General features: G+C 39.0%; 1 protein-coding gene across 2 annotated transcripts in view; it reads right to left on the bottom strand.

Moving 5' to 3' along the window:
* The window catches only part of LOC141133093 (zinc metalloproteinase-disintegrin-like VLAIP-B), a 158,207-nt gene extending 149,833 nt beyond the window's left edge, over nt 1-8,374 (bottom strand). For both annotated transcript variants that reach the window (XR_012243010.1, XM_073622222.1), the window contains exons 1-2: nt 8,292-8,374; nt 8,045-8,127 (exon numbers count right to left, since the gene is read on the bottom strand). Coding sequence is in view for 1 of the 2 variants with exons in the window: in XM_073622222.1 (XP_073478323.1) it covers nt 8,045-8,127; nt 8,292-8,343 (135 nt within the window). In the remaining variant the exon portion in view is untranslated. The remainder of the gene's footprint in view (nt 1-8,044; nt 8,128-8,291) is intronic.
* Between the last annotated feature and the right edge of the window lie 4,604 nt (nt 8,375-12,978).

Here is a 12,978-nt window from a genome sequence, read left to right on the forward strand (position 1 = left end):
TGGGGGTGGTGGAGGAGGGGTGGATGGGGGGGATAGTGAGGAGAGGTGTAGCATATGGTTTTTTTGTTTATTTATTTTTTTTTTTGTGGGTGTGGTTTGATCACCAGGATGAGGAGGGTTTGGGGATTTCCATCTCCAAGAGATGGTATAATTTATCTTCACGATATTGATAATATGGCCACTTTGCAGTGGATGTGTTATTAATATATCATTTGCACCAAGAGGATTGATAATCAATATATATATATTTTTTTTTTTCTAGGTTGGTATGGCTTTTTTTTTTTTTTGACAGGTTAAATTTTACTGTCAAATTTACACCAGTTCACTGGATATTGTTGATATGTGGTCTCATACGGGGGGGAAATATACAAAGGGATATTGACACAAATCACTAGGTAATTGTTGATGTATATATAGAATATTTCGTATGGTTGGTTGGAATTTGAATTTATGAACGAGAAAAGGGGGCAAGGGCTTTTTTTTTTTTTCCCCCAATGCATTGGTCTATGAGATATATACAATATTAATTCAGTTCAGTTATTGAAAACATTGTATTTATTTGAGAGGTAAATCAGCATGGGGAATCCAATTGTGTGGAAGTTGGGGGAATACACTATAAGTAATGTTGTTTAAATAATACCAATGTCACGTAAGCCTAGGGACTTAATTTAAAATTATGCAACAATTTTTTTTTTTTTTCTCTTTATCCCTCTTCCTTCGCAGGTACTGCGGGTGAAACATACGTAGTATATATGGCATGTTATTGCTTGTATGTAGGTCATATTTAATTAAGAAAAATTAGGGACACCTATGTGAAAATGATAATATGAATTGGGGGGGGGGGCTTGGGTTTTTTTTTCCCCTCTTCTTTCCTCTCCCCCCCTCTCTCTCTCTCTCTCTCTCTCTCTCTCTCTCTCTCTCTCTCTCTCTCCCTCCTTTCCCTTCCCTACTTTCTTTTTTCTCCCTTTATCTACTATATATGGGAATATTTGTATCTGATGTTTTATTATGCCTGGGTGGGTCACGTTTCTTCTTGGGAAACCCCCTTTTTTCTTTTATCCCCTAAAGTAGGGAACTTACTAAGTTAGGTTCGACTCTAGTGAGTCAAATAGTTAGGGAGTGTAGTGGTTGTGTGTGAAGTGATTGCAGGATTGTTTAGTATTTTTAGGTGGGAGGGTTAGTGGGTAGTGTGGTTTTTTTTTTTCTTTTCTGTTTTCTTCCTTATAATGTTAGAGGATTAAACTCTGTAACAAAAAGATCACAGATCCTCTATTCTCTCCATAAACAAAAGGTCGGTATCGCCCTCTTCCCGGAGACGCATTTTTGAGAAGATCACATACCTAATATACAGAATAGGTACTATACAACATGGTATCATGACTCCTTTTTATATTCAAAATCCAGGGGAGTCTCCATAGCAATACATAAGTCAATTACTCATCAAGTACTGGTAAGCTGGAGTAATAAAGATGGTAGAGCAATGTTGATAAAACTTGTTATATATGGTAAGAAGTATACTCTTATTAATATATACCTACCTAACTATGAACAGATAAAAGTAGGAACGCAAATGCTAGCAGATCTTATGGAGAGAGCTGAGGGGATAACAATTATAGGTGGAGACTTTAATTTTGTACTTGATCGGGATCTGGACACCACGGCACCTTTAAGGGCCCAGAAGAATAGGGATAAGAAGAAATTTAAAGATATGATGGAAAGACATCAGTTGGTTGATATATGGAGGGCCCTTCATCCCTTGGAAAGGGACTACACGTTCCACTCAAAAGTCCATGGTACATACCACAGACTCGACTATTTTCTAATTAACCAACTGGGAATAGCTGCAACCTCTTCTTCGGATATTGGTAGTGCGGTATGGTCGGATCATATGCCTATATTTTTGGTGATAGCAGTATCCAATGTGAAAGGTACTAGAGGCTCGTGGAAACTAAACGATAACTTATTATTCGATGAAGCCTGTGTAGAAGAGATTAGAACAGCTATATCAAACTTTACAAAAGACCACGTATAGGAAACTACTTCCCTACCAATTCAATGGGAAGCTCTTAAGTGTGTAGTACGGGGCTTATTTATTAAACATGGTTCCAGATTAAAAAAAAGCCAAAGGGAATAGAAAAGAGTTGCTCGTAAAAGAAATAACGAAAATGGAATCACAACATAAGCAAATAGCATTATCGTAAAATTTAATAGAATTAACAGAAAAAAGAGCTGAGCTTCAAACTTTATTAAATGAACAAACGCTACTGGTTAGGGATAAAAGTCGGTCTTTATATTATCAACAGGGAAATAAACCCGGCAAATTGTTGGCTAGAGTGCTGCGTCAACGGGTTAATACATCACCCATTATAAAAGTTAAAACGGATACAGGTGATTTAACATATGACTCAAAGGGGATCTTGAAAACATTCTACTCTTTCTACACCAGATTATATAATATCCCAAATCAATTAGCTGAGAACGATTTGGAAAAGTTTCATCACAGCACATACCAATATATAAAAGATACTGCTTTACCAACCCTAACGATAGAAGAGGTAGCGCAGTTAGAGCAGGAGTTTTCAGAGGCTGGAATAGAGAAAGTAATAAATTTGCTTGTATTGGGTAAGCGTCCAGGGCCAGACGGTTTTACTCCGCGATTCTATAAATTATTCAAGGACTCACTAACCCCAATTCTGAAGCGGACATTCAACTCGGTATCTGCCTCCCAGCCCTTTGTCCCACAGAGTATGCAAGCCTATATCTCCCTAATTCCTAAGCCTGAGAAAGATCATACGGTATGTGGTAATTATAGACCCTGACGAATGTCGATCTTAGAATATATTCTAAAATCATTGCTAATAGACTTACCCCGATAATACCGACTTATATACATCTAGACCAAGTGGGGTTTATAAAGGGGCGAGAGGTGAGAGATAACACCTTAAAGACTGTGACACTCGTGGAATATGTCCAGAGACACGACATCCCATCCTGCCTTCTGGCAATAGAGAGACACTGAAACAATTGGGAATAGGCCCGGTGCTTTTAGATAAAATAATGGTTTTATACCATAAGCCAACCGCAAGAATACGGGCGAATGGAGATGTATCTGATATAATTAATATAGCAAATGGAACCCGACAGGGATGCCCGCTTTCCCCATTGCTCTATGTATTAGCAATGGAGCATTTGGCAGTAGCCATACAAAACAACTACGATATACAAGGAATAAAAGTAGGGGATATCGAGTATAAAATGTCAATATATGCATATGATCTGCTACTATATATTACAAATCCATTAGTGACATTACCAAATTTAATACAGGAATTTAAACACTTTGGTGAGGTAAGTAACTTTAAAGTGAGTTTCAATAAATCAGAGACCCTAAATATCACACTATTAAACAATACTGTGGAATTATTAAAAAAAAAATTTCTTTAAATGCCAAGTTAATGCGCTTAAATATCTTGGAATTTATATTCCTAGAGATTTGGAAAAGATACAGGAGTATAATTATCTTCCGATAATGCAGAAATGTATTAAGACACTTCAGAAATATGATAAAGGAATATTTTCGTTGATAGGTAGGATAAGTATTATAAAAATGGATATATTGCCTAAGATACTTTACATATTTCATACCGTTCCTATATTCCCTTCAAAAAACAACCTGAATCAACTGCGTAAGGCTATAGGGAGTTTCATCTGGTCGGGGAAACCCGCCAGAATCCGTAGAGAAATACTAACGAGATTAAAAAAAGATGGAGGATTGGCCCTCCCAGATTTATCAGTCTACCTTAAAGCGGTCATTATAACTAGGATTGTGGATTGGTTTCATAACACAGAATGTAAACAGTGGGTAAAACTGGAGGAAGAGGTCGCAGCTATAAAATTAAAATCACTACCATGGGTGACGAAGAAAAGAAGATCTCTTGAGGGTGACATGCCCCTACTGGTTGTTGCAACATTAAAAGTGTGGGATGGATTAGTGAAACGGGGACTAGGTTCCACATATAAAGGCCCAATGACCCCCCTTTTCAGTAATCCTGAATTTCCACCAACAATGGAAGCCGGGACTTTCCTTAACCGGTTCCCGACCGGCGCACGCCGATGTACGTCAGCAGAATGGCACGGCTGGGCAAATGGGCGTACCTGTACGTCCATTTGAATTCCCCGCCGTGCCATTGCGCGCGCCAGCCGGGAGCTCCATGAGTCGGGTCCCGCGGACTCGATCGCCACGGGGATACCCGCGATTTCCTCACGGAGAGGATGAACGGGGAGATGCTGATGTAAACAGCATCTCCCCGTTCTGCCTAGTGACAAGTGTCACTGATCACAGCTCCCTGTCATTGGGAGCTGTGATCAGAGTAATGACACTGCTAGCCCATCCCCCTACAGTTAGTAATCACTCCCTAGGACACACTTAACCCCTCCCCACCCCCTAGTGGTTAACTGCCCCTTCACTGCCAGTGTCATTTACACAGTAATCAGTGCATTTTTAATCGCACTGATCGCTGTATAAATGACAATGGTCCCAAAAATGTGTCAAAAATGTCCGACATGTCTGCCATAACGTCGCAGTCACAATAAAAATCACTGATCGCCGCCATTACTAGTAAAAAAAAATTATTTAAAAAAATGCTATAAAACTATCCCCTATTTAGTAAACGCTATATAACTTTTGTGCAAACCAATCAATAAACGCTTATTGCGATTTTTTTTTACCAAAAATATGTAGAAGAATACGATCGGCCTAAACTGAGGAAAAAAAAATGTTTTTTTATATATTTTTGGGGGATATTTATTATAGCAAAATGTAAAAAATAATGCGTTTTTTTCAAAATTGTCGCTCTTATTTTGTTTATAGTGCAAAAAATAAAAATCGTAGAGGCGATCAAATACCACCAAAAGAAAGCTTTGTGGGAAAAAAAGGACGTCAATTTTGTTTGGGAGCCACGTCGCACGACCGCGCAATTGTCAGCTAAAGCGACTCATTGCCGAATTGCAAAAAATGCTCTGGTCAGGAAGGGGGTAAAATTTTCCGGGGCTGAAGCGGTTAAATGGCAGAGAAGTGATGATACTAGGATAATAGAGACAATGGAAGGGAATAGACTCCTCCCAATAGAGGTCTTAGGTATGGAATATAAGACAAGTTGGATGCAGTTCCGACAACTCCAGGAGTATATTCTGTCCCTAGTGAAAGTGACTATAATGGATAGACCACTGACGGAACCTTGAAAAATTGCTCCTACAGGAGCAAAAACCAACACACACTTTATCCAAGATATACAGATATTTAATCTCAAATATTAAAGAAGAGGAGATAAATTATATAAAGAACTGGGAGGAAGAGTTGGGGATAACGATCCCTAAAGCAAAATGGAAAAAAGCAATTGCTTTAACACATAAGCTATCGATCTCCTGTAGACATCAAGAGAGAAACTTCAAGATATTAGCAAGGTGGTATAGATGTCCAGTAAATATGCATAGGATAAATCCAGATAATGAAGATGTTTGTTGGAGGTGTCGGGGAGCAAAGGGTACAATGTCACATATCTGGTACTATTGTTCAAACCTTCTGGGGAAAAAAATTTAGAGTATATGTGGATATGACAGGAATCAATCCACAACCTGATATACTTATAGCAGTACTGTTAATGATCCCAGGATCGGTGAAAAGTATAAAGAGGGGTATTTTAAAACATTTCCTAACAGCAGCTCATACAATTATAGCTAGGAAATGGAAAAGCGGATTAGAGCCCTCTATAAAAGAATGGGAATGTGAGCTGGGCGAGATGAGATCACTGAAAGAGAGGATGGTCCTGGAGACAGGCTTAAGAGAACAAAGTGTAACTTCCTGGCAATCTTGGAGAGAATACAGGGCCTCTTCCACTTTACTGAGTGAAATGTAAAGGAATGGGGAGGGATGAGGGTGGGGGGTGCTGAGGGTTTCTCCTTTTTTTTTTTTTATTGGATGTGTAGCTGGATTGTGGTGTGGGTATGACTTTTTGAATGAATGGTATTGCGTACTTAAGTCATAGCAGATGTATGCGAATATTTGGTTTAGGGACTAGAGATTTGATAGTAGGGAAACAAGACCAAATCAGGGACCTGAATAAGAAAATTGTGAGTAATTCTTATATGCCATTAATAAAATATGTATTTCACAATGTTTTTTTTTTTTTTTTTCGATAAATAAAGATATTAAAAAAAAAAAGAATAAGAGAGTGCGCTGCATTAAACAATTTAAAACAATTGCAGCATGACGAAAGTGCTATATCCATTACGAACGCTAATTTTACCAGACCGAGCACTTCCGTCTGAGCATGTGTGGCACTTTGTGCATCGGAATTGTTTACACACGGTCGGAATTTACGCGAACGGATTTTGTTGTCGGAAAATTTTATAGCCAGCTCTCAAACTTTGTGTGTCAGAAATTCCGATGTAAAAAGTCAGATGGAGCCCACATTACTGTCTTTTCTCAGGTACTCAGGCTTTAAAAAAAAAAAAAAAAAAAAAAAACATAAAAAAATTTACTTGAGAGGAAAGTAACTCGTGTCACATGGACCTGAAATGATGCCTCATGACAGGGGTGTTGCAAGGTCTACAAAAGATTTGGGGCTAGAGCCCATAGCAGCAAAGTAGTCATATGCTTGAGCGGGCATACATATGTGTGTATATATGTATATATATATATATATATATAATATATATACATGGACATGGTGCAGGGGGAGATGGGGAGATGGTTAGAGGCTGCAGACATGGTGCAGGAGGAGATGGTCAGAGGCTGGGGAGATGGTCAGAGGCTGCGGACATGGTGCAGGAGGAGATCTTAAGAGGCTGTGGACATGGTGCAGGAGGAGATGGTCAGAGGCTGTGGACATGGTATAGGAGGAGATTGTCAGAGGCTGCGGACATGGTGCAGGAGAGCGTTATGAGAGGTGCGTGCCACCGCCGAGACTTCACAGAGGTGACACTGCTGCTTTACATTTGAAAATGGTGCCGCCCGGCGCCTTTACATCACTGTGCATGCGCCCGCCTACACAGTTGACATGTCGGCCCGGGCCCGCAACCATATCTTTTACAGGTGCCACTGCCCTCAAAGAGGCCCCAGGGAAGGCAGCCTTGCCGGCCTACCCGGATACCTGGGAGCGGACCGCTGCACCTGCTTCGGGGCTATATCCCCAGAAGCCACCCCCTAGCGACACCACTGCCTCATGAAGTCATGTTTTACACGTCTGTAATATGTTGTACACATATAAGCGTTGAATATTTCCTCGTGGATAAAGAATTTAACACAGGACCTACTTGGTTATTTATATTAGAAAAAATAGTTATGTGGAACAACCCATTTCAGCCAACTAGCAATCAATTTTCAATGGTAACTATACTGGGTTGCTAAAAGTTAAATATCGATTACTTCACCCCTTGATGTTGTGATTTTAGGGTTGATTTACTAAAAGGGGAGCGTGCAAAATCCAGTGCAGCTGTGCATGGTAGCCAATCAGCTTCTAACTTCAGCTTGCTCAATTAAGCTTTGAAAAAACAAAAACCTCAAAGCTGATTGTTTTTTATGTAGAGCTGCACCAGATTTTGCACTCTCCAGTTTTAGTAAATCAACCCCATCAAGTTCAATTTTAGCCACACAATCAGTTGATATCCTCTGTCTATGATTGCTTGGTTTACCTTTGAGGGTTTCTTTCCCCCAAAACTCAAAAACATTCCAGAATATTACTACTGAATGCTGATACTGAATGCAAAAATTTCTGTCCAAGCGTGACCAAGTAACTCTATTGTAGGATATAAGAACCAAGGTGATTGTGTGAATGGTTTTCTATTCTCTCTAAATCCCGACAGGATACATTTGTACTGTATAAAAAAACAAAATAGACTGGATTTTATTTTCTACTACAGTGATGACATATTTCATACCTGTTCAAGAGTACAGAATGAAATTTTTTTTCGAAATGTATTCCATTTACTGCTGGTCCTGTGTGAGGGGTATATAGACAGATTACAGTCCATATGTTTACTTTACCTTAGTTTCCCTTTTGTGCTGAGTATGAAGTTTTCGAGGATAAACCACCTCATATTTCCATCCCTCAAGTATTGAATTAGATGCTAGAAAATAGAAAGAAATGTAAAAAAAAAATAAACAATGAATATCATTGAGAAATACAGCAATAAATAAGAACTGGTAAATTTTGTAATCCTGAAACACAAACGGTAAAACACTGTAATATTGCAAAATCTTAAATTACACAAAAATGGGACTGCAAACTCACCAATAATCTGGGCATTCAGCAGCAAAAGTAGCAGCATCAGAGGACCCGGCATTGTCCCTGTGCTGATCCTGTTGTGAAAGTGACACAGGAAGCATCTGTGCATAAGTATAAGCTAAAGTATGTGTACAAGTATGAACTGCATTGCTCAATAATACTTTCTGTATATGGGTGTCAAATGGTGGAAACATCAGCACCTCAATTTATTCATATTTCATCTATAGGCTCTATGCTGTATATGCTAAGTAGCAAATTGAAATATTTTTTACATTTTTTTGCACATGTACTATCCTTTTCTATCTTATTTTGTGCATAAACTCTATTTTACAATTACATTTCCTATGAGGTGATTCAATTACACTTTGTTTGCAGATCATAGTGGTCTAGTGGGCTTGACAATAAGAAAGCCTAGCAATGTCATCTAACATTTTGACCTATTCGCTGTTACTGAAAATCTATACCATTAGGTTGATTTACTAAAACTGGAGAGTGCAATATCTGGTGCAGTTGTGTATAGAAACCAATCAGCTTCCAAGTTTTTTTTTGTTTTTTGTTTTTTTTTACACTTAATAGAGATAGCTAAAGTTAGAAGCTGATTGGCTACCATGCACAGCTGCACCATATTTTGCACTCTCCAGCTTTAGTAAATCAACCTGAAGTGTATGTGCTAAGCATGTATGAGTATATGAGCTGTGGAAGTGTACTAATATTTTCAGTAAGAAAGCCTAGCAATACCATCTTACATTTTGACCTATTGTCTGTTACTGAAAATCTATAGCAAGGGGTTGATTTGCTTATGGAGAGCGCAACAGCTGGTGCAGTTATGCATAGCAACCAATCAGCTTCCTGTTTTTTTTTTTTTTTTTGTCAAAGTTTAATTGAGCAAGCTGAAGTTAGAAGTTGATTGGCTACCATGCACAGCTGCACAGGATTTTGCATTCTCCAGTTTTAATAAGTCAACCTCCAGGTGTATGTGCTATGCATGTATGAGTATATGAGCTGTGGACGTGTAGCAATATCGAATGAATATAGAAAGAAGAAAGCCCAGCAATGACATCTAACTTTTTAACTGAGTCTCTGCAACCAAAAATCCACACTAGGTGTATGAGTTATGTATTTATGAGTACACTAGCTATAGGTGTTCTGTTTGTTTCGAAAAAGAAAGCCCAGCAATGCCTTCTAACAATTTGACTGAATGGATCTCTCTAATGGAAAATCCATATAAAGATGATGAGTGTGTGCCTTTCCCCAAAACATATGGTTAAGAGTGTTTTAAAAAATAGAGCTGGAAAGCAGAAAATAAAATTACACCATCCAATTCAAGCTGTTTATAACATATCAGTAAAATAACTTGGGGAAGAGTTAAAGAAGCAGCTTGAATGTGCAAAGCACTGACTGCATAGCATAAATTTGAAAAATTTACAGTGTTTTATATTTAGCTGAGTATAAAAAATATTTTCATGGAAAGACAAAATGATAGTTGGCTGCACATCTAAAACCATCTTTATTGTAGATGCTTGAATAAAACGCCATAAGACCACAAGCTAAAGCAGAGGAATACAATAGAAAACGGATAAAGCGTAACTCCACTTTTGTTGAGAAAAAAACATTCCCCTCTGGGTGATCTATGTACATTGCAAGGATTATAACAACCTTTGTTGCAGATTCCTACCTTTTGTTATTCTGAAGTAATCCATGTGTGTTTGTCTGTGCCTCTGTTTTGAGTGGGTCTAATGGGAGTGGTTTCATAATTAACTGTCAGGTGTGCAGCTGCAGGGCACTATTGAAAATAGCTCTCCAAAAATGACATTTTTGTTGCAGGGGATGCCTGAAATTTGACTTGTATCTTAGGCAGACTTCTGGGAAAATTGGTGAGCCAATCACACAAACAGGAACTGATGTTTCTGGGGAGTGGTCAGTTCACACTCTGTGTACAGAACAACTCCAGGTAGCCATATTGCAATGTATTCTCAGAAAATTACAGTGGCTGCAGATTGAAAAAGAAAGGTAATTTTTAATAACATTCAATTACAATATGATTAGTGTTGCAATTATATGTGCTATATTATTTTTTTTTATTTGCAATTTTTTTCCCCATGAAAGTGGAGTTACCCTTTAAAATGTTTCACTTTTACTCAGCTCTTAAACATAGCTTGGGAGTATGCTATAGGCTCCCTAACCTGAGGGAGGAGGGGGAGACGGACCTCCTATCACAATTTGGATTAGCGGCAAGGATGGGAAGTGTCATCTTAATGGGGGATTTTAATTATCCAGACACAGACTGGGCGTAAGGAACCACACCTTCGTCTAAGTCTCGCCATTTCCTAAATGTCTTGCAGGACAATTTCATGGGTCAGATGGTAGACACACCAACTAGAAACAAGGCGTTACTAGACCTACTGATTACCAACAATACAGACCTGATCACGAATGTGGAAATATGGGGCAATTTAGGAAACAGCGATCACAGGTCAATTAGCTTCAGTTATAAATCACACAAATAGGAAACATAAGGGGAATACAAAGACACTGAATTTCAAAAGAGCCAACTTCCCTAAACTACGAACCTTGCTAGAAAATATTAATTGGGATAAAATCTTAGGAACAAAGAACACTGAGGAGAGATGGGTTTGCTTTAGGAGCATATTAAATAAGGGCATTAGCCAGTGCATCCCATTTGGAAATACATTTAAAAAAGCGAATAAAAGTCCTGGGTGGTTTAACTCCAATGTAAAACTGCATAAAAAGCAAAGGAGAAGGCCTTCAAAAAATAGTGCAACTCACGAGTGTTTGCAACGCCATGGCAAACTGATCCACATGGTGATTCTGCTCATCCAATCTGGAAAAAATATTACCAATAAGTGGATTGAATCCATCTTCTGAATTTATGGCCTTTTCCTACTGTCAGAAACCATGAATCAGACCAAGACAGAAGTACAGTTAAATCACACTTTAATAATAAAAGTAAATAGAACAAAGGTAGTCAAAACATAGCCAAAGTTCGGTAACCGGAAGGGATAATCAGACAAGCCAGAAAGTCAGGAAGCCAGGGAACAGCATAGTGGAACAGCAAGCAGGATCTGGAGCCAGAAGGAATGTCAGCAAAGCAAGTCTTTAACAGGAACGCAGGATGTTGACCAAAGCGAAGGCAGAGATCATCTGGGCTGGACGGCTTAAGTAGGCAGGACAGACGAGCAGGATATCATCAACAGGCGAGCCACTGTGGCGATATAGGAGCTGGCAATTAGCCGACAGCTGAGCAGCCAGCTCAGAGAAGGAAGGACATAATCATCAGCATTCAAACTTTACAATGAATGCAACAAAAAATGTAAGGGTACAATTAGGGTGGCTAAGATAGAAAACGAAAGACACATAGTGGAGGAGAGCAAAAAAAATCCCAAGAAATTCTTTAAGTATATTAACAGTAAAAGAGGGAGGACACAGCATATTGGCACCATAAAAAATGAGGAAGGGAATCTGGTTACAAAGGATAGTGAGATGGTGAAGGTATTGGATTTATTCTTTTGCTCAGTCTTCACAAGGGAATCGGGGGGCTTTAGTTAACCAAAACTGCAGTGTTTATCCCCATGACACATCACAGGAAGCACCCTCATGGCTAACAGAGGACAGAATTAGAAATTGACTTGAAAAACTTAACATTAATAAGTCACCAGGACCAGATGACTTGCACCCGAGGGTCCTTAGGGAACTCAGTCAAGTAATTGCCAGACCATTGTTCCTAATTTTTTACTGACAGTCTACTGACTGGAATGATACCAACTGATTGGGGAAAAGCCAATGTAGCACCAATATTAAAAAAGGGCCAAAATACATCACTGGGAATTGCAGACCAGTTAGCCTAACATCAATAGTATGCAAGCTCTTGGAGGGGATGATAAGAGACTATATACAAGATTTTAGTAATGAAAACGGTATCATTAGCAGTAGTCAGCATGGATTCATGAAGAATCGTTCTTGCCCAACCAATCTATTAACTTTCTATGAGGAGGTGAGTTTCCATCTAGATAAAGGAAGGCCTGTAGGCGTGGTGTATCTGGATTTTGCAAAAGCATTTGATACAGTTCCCCATAAACGTTTACTGTACAAAGTAAGGTCCATTGGCATGGACCATAGGGTGAGTACATGGATTGAAAACTGGCTACAAGGACGAGTTCAAAGGGTAGGTATAAATGGGGAGTACTCAGAATTGTCAGGGGTGGAAAGTGGGGTCCCCCAGGGTTCTGTCCTGGGACCAATCCTATTTAATTTGTTCATAAACTACCTGAAAAAATGGGGTAAACAGTTCAATCTCTGTATTTGCGGACAATATTAAGCTAAGCAGGGCAATAACTTTTTTGCAGGATGTGGAAACCTTGCAAGTGAACAAATTAATGGGATGGGAAACTACATGGCAAATAAGGTTTAATGTGGAAAAATGTAAAATAATGCATTTGGGTGGCAAAAATATGAATACAATCTATTCACTGGGGGGAGAACCTCTGGGGGAATCAAGGATGGAAAAGGACCTGGGGGTCCTAGTAGATGATAGGAATGGGATCAGCAATGGCATGCAATGCCAAGCTGCTGCAAACAAAGCAAACAGAATATTGGCATGCATTAAAAAGGGGATTAACTCAAGAGATAAAGCGATAATTTTCCCACTCTGGATCCATAGAAAGTACAGGCCGGC

Source organism: Aquarana catesbeiana, linkage group LG03 (genome assembly GCF_042186555.1).
Source record: "Aquarana catesbeiana isolate 2022-GZ linkage group LG03, ASM4218655v1, whole genome shotgun sequence".
NCBI lineage: Eukaryota > Metazoa > Chordata > Amphibia > Anura > Ranidae > Aquarana > Aquarana catesbeiana.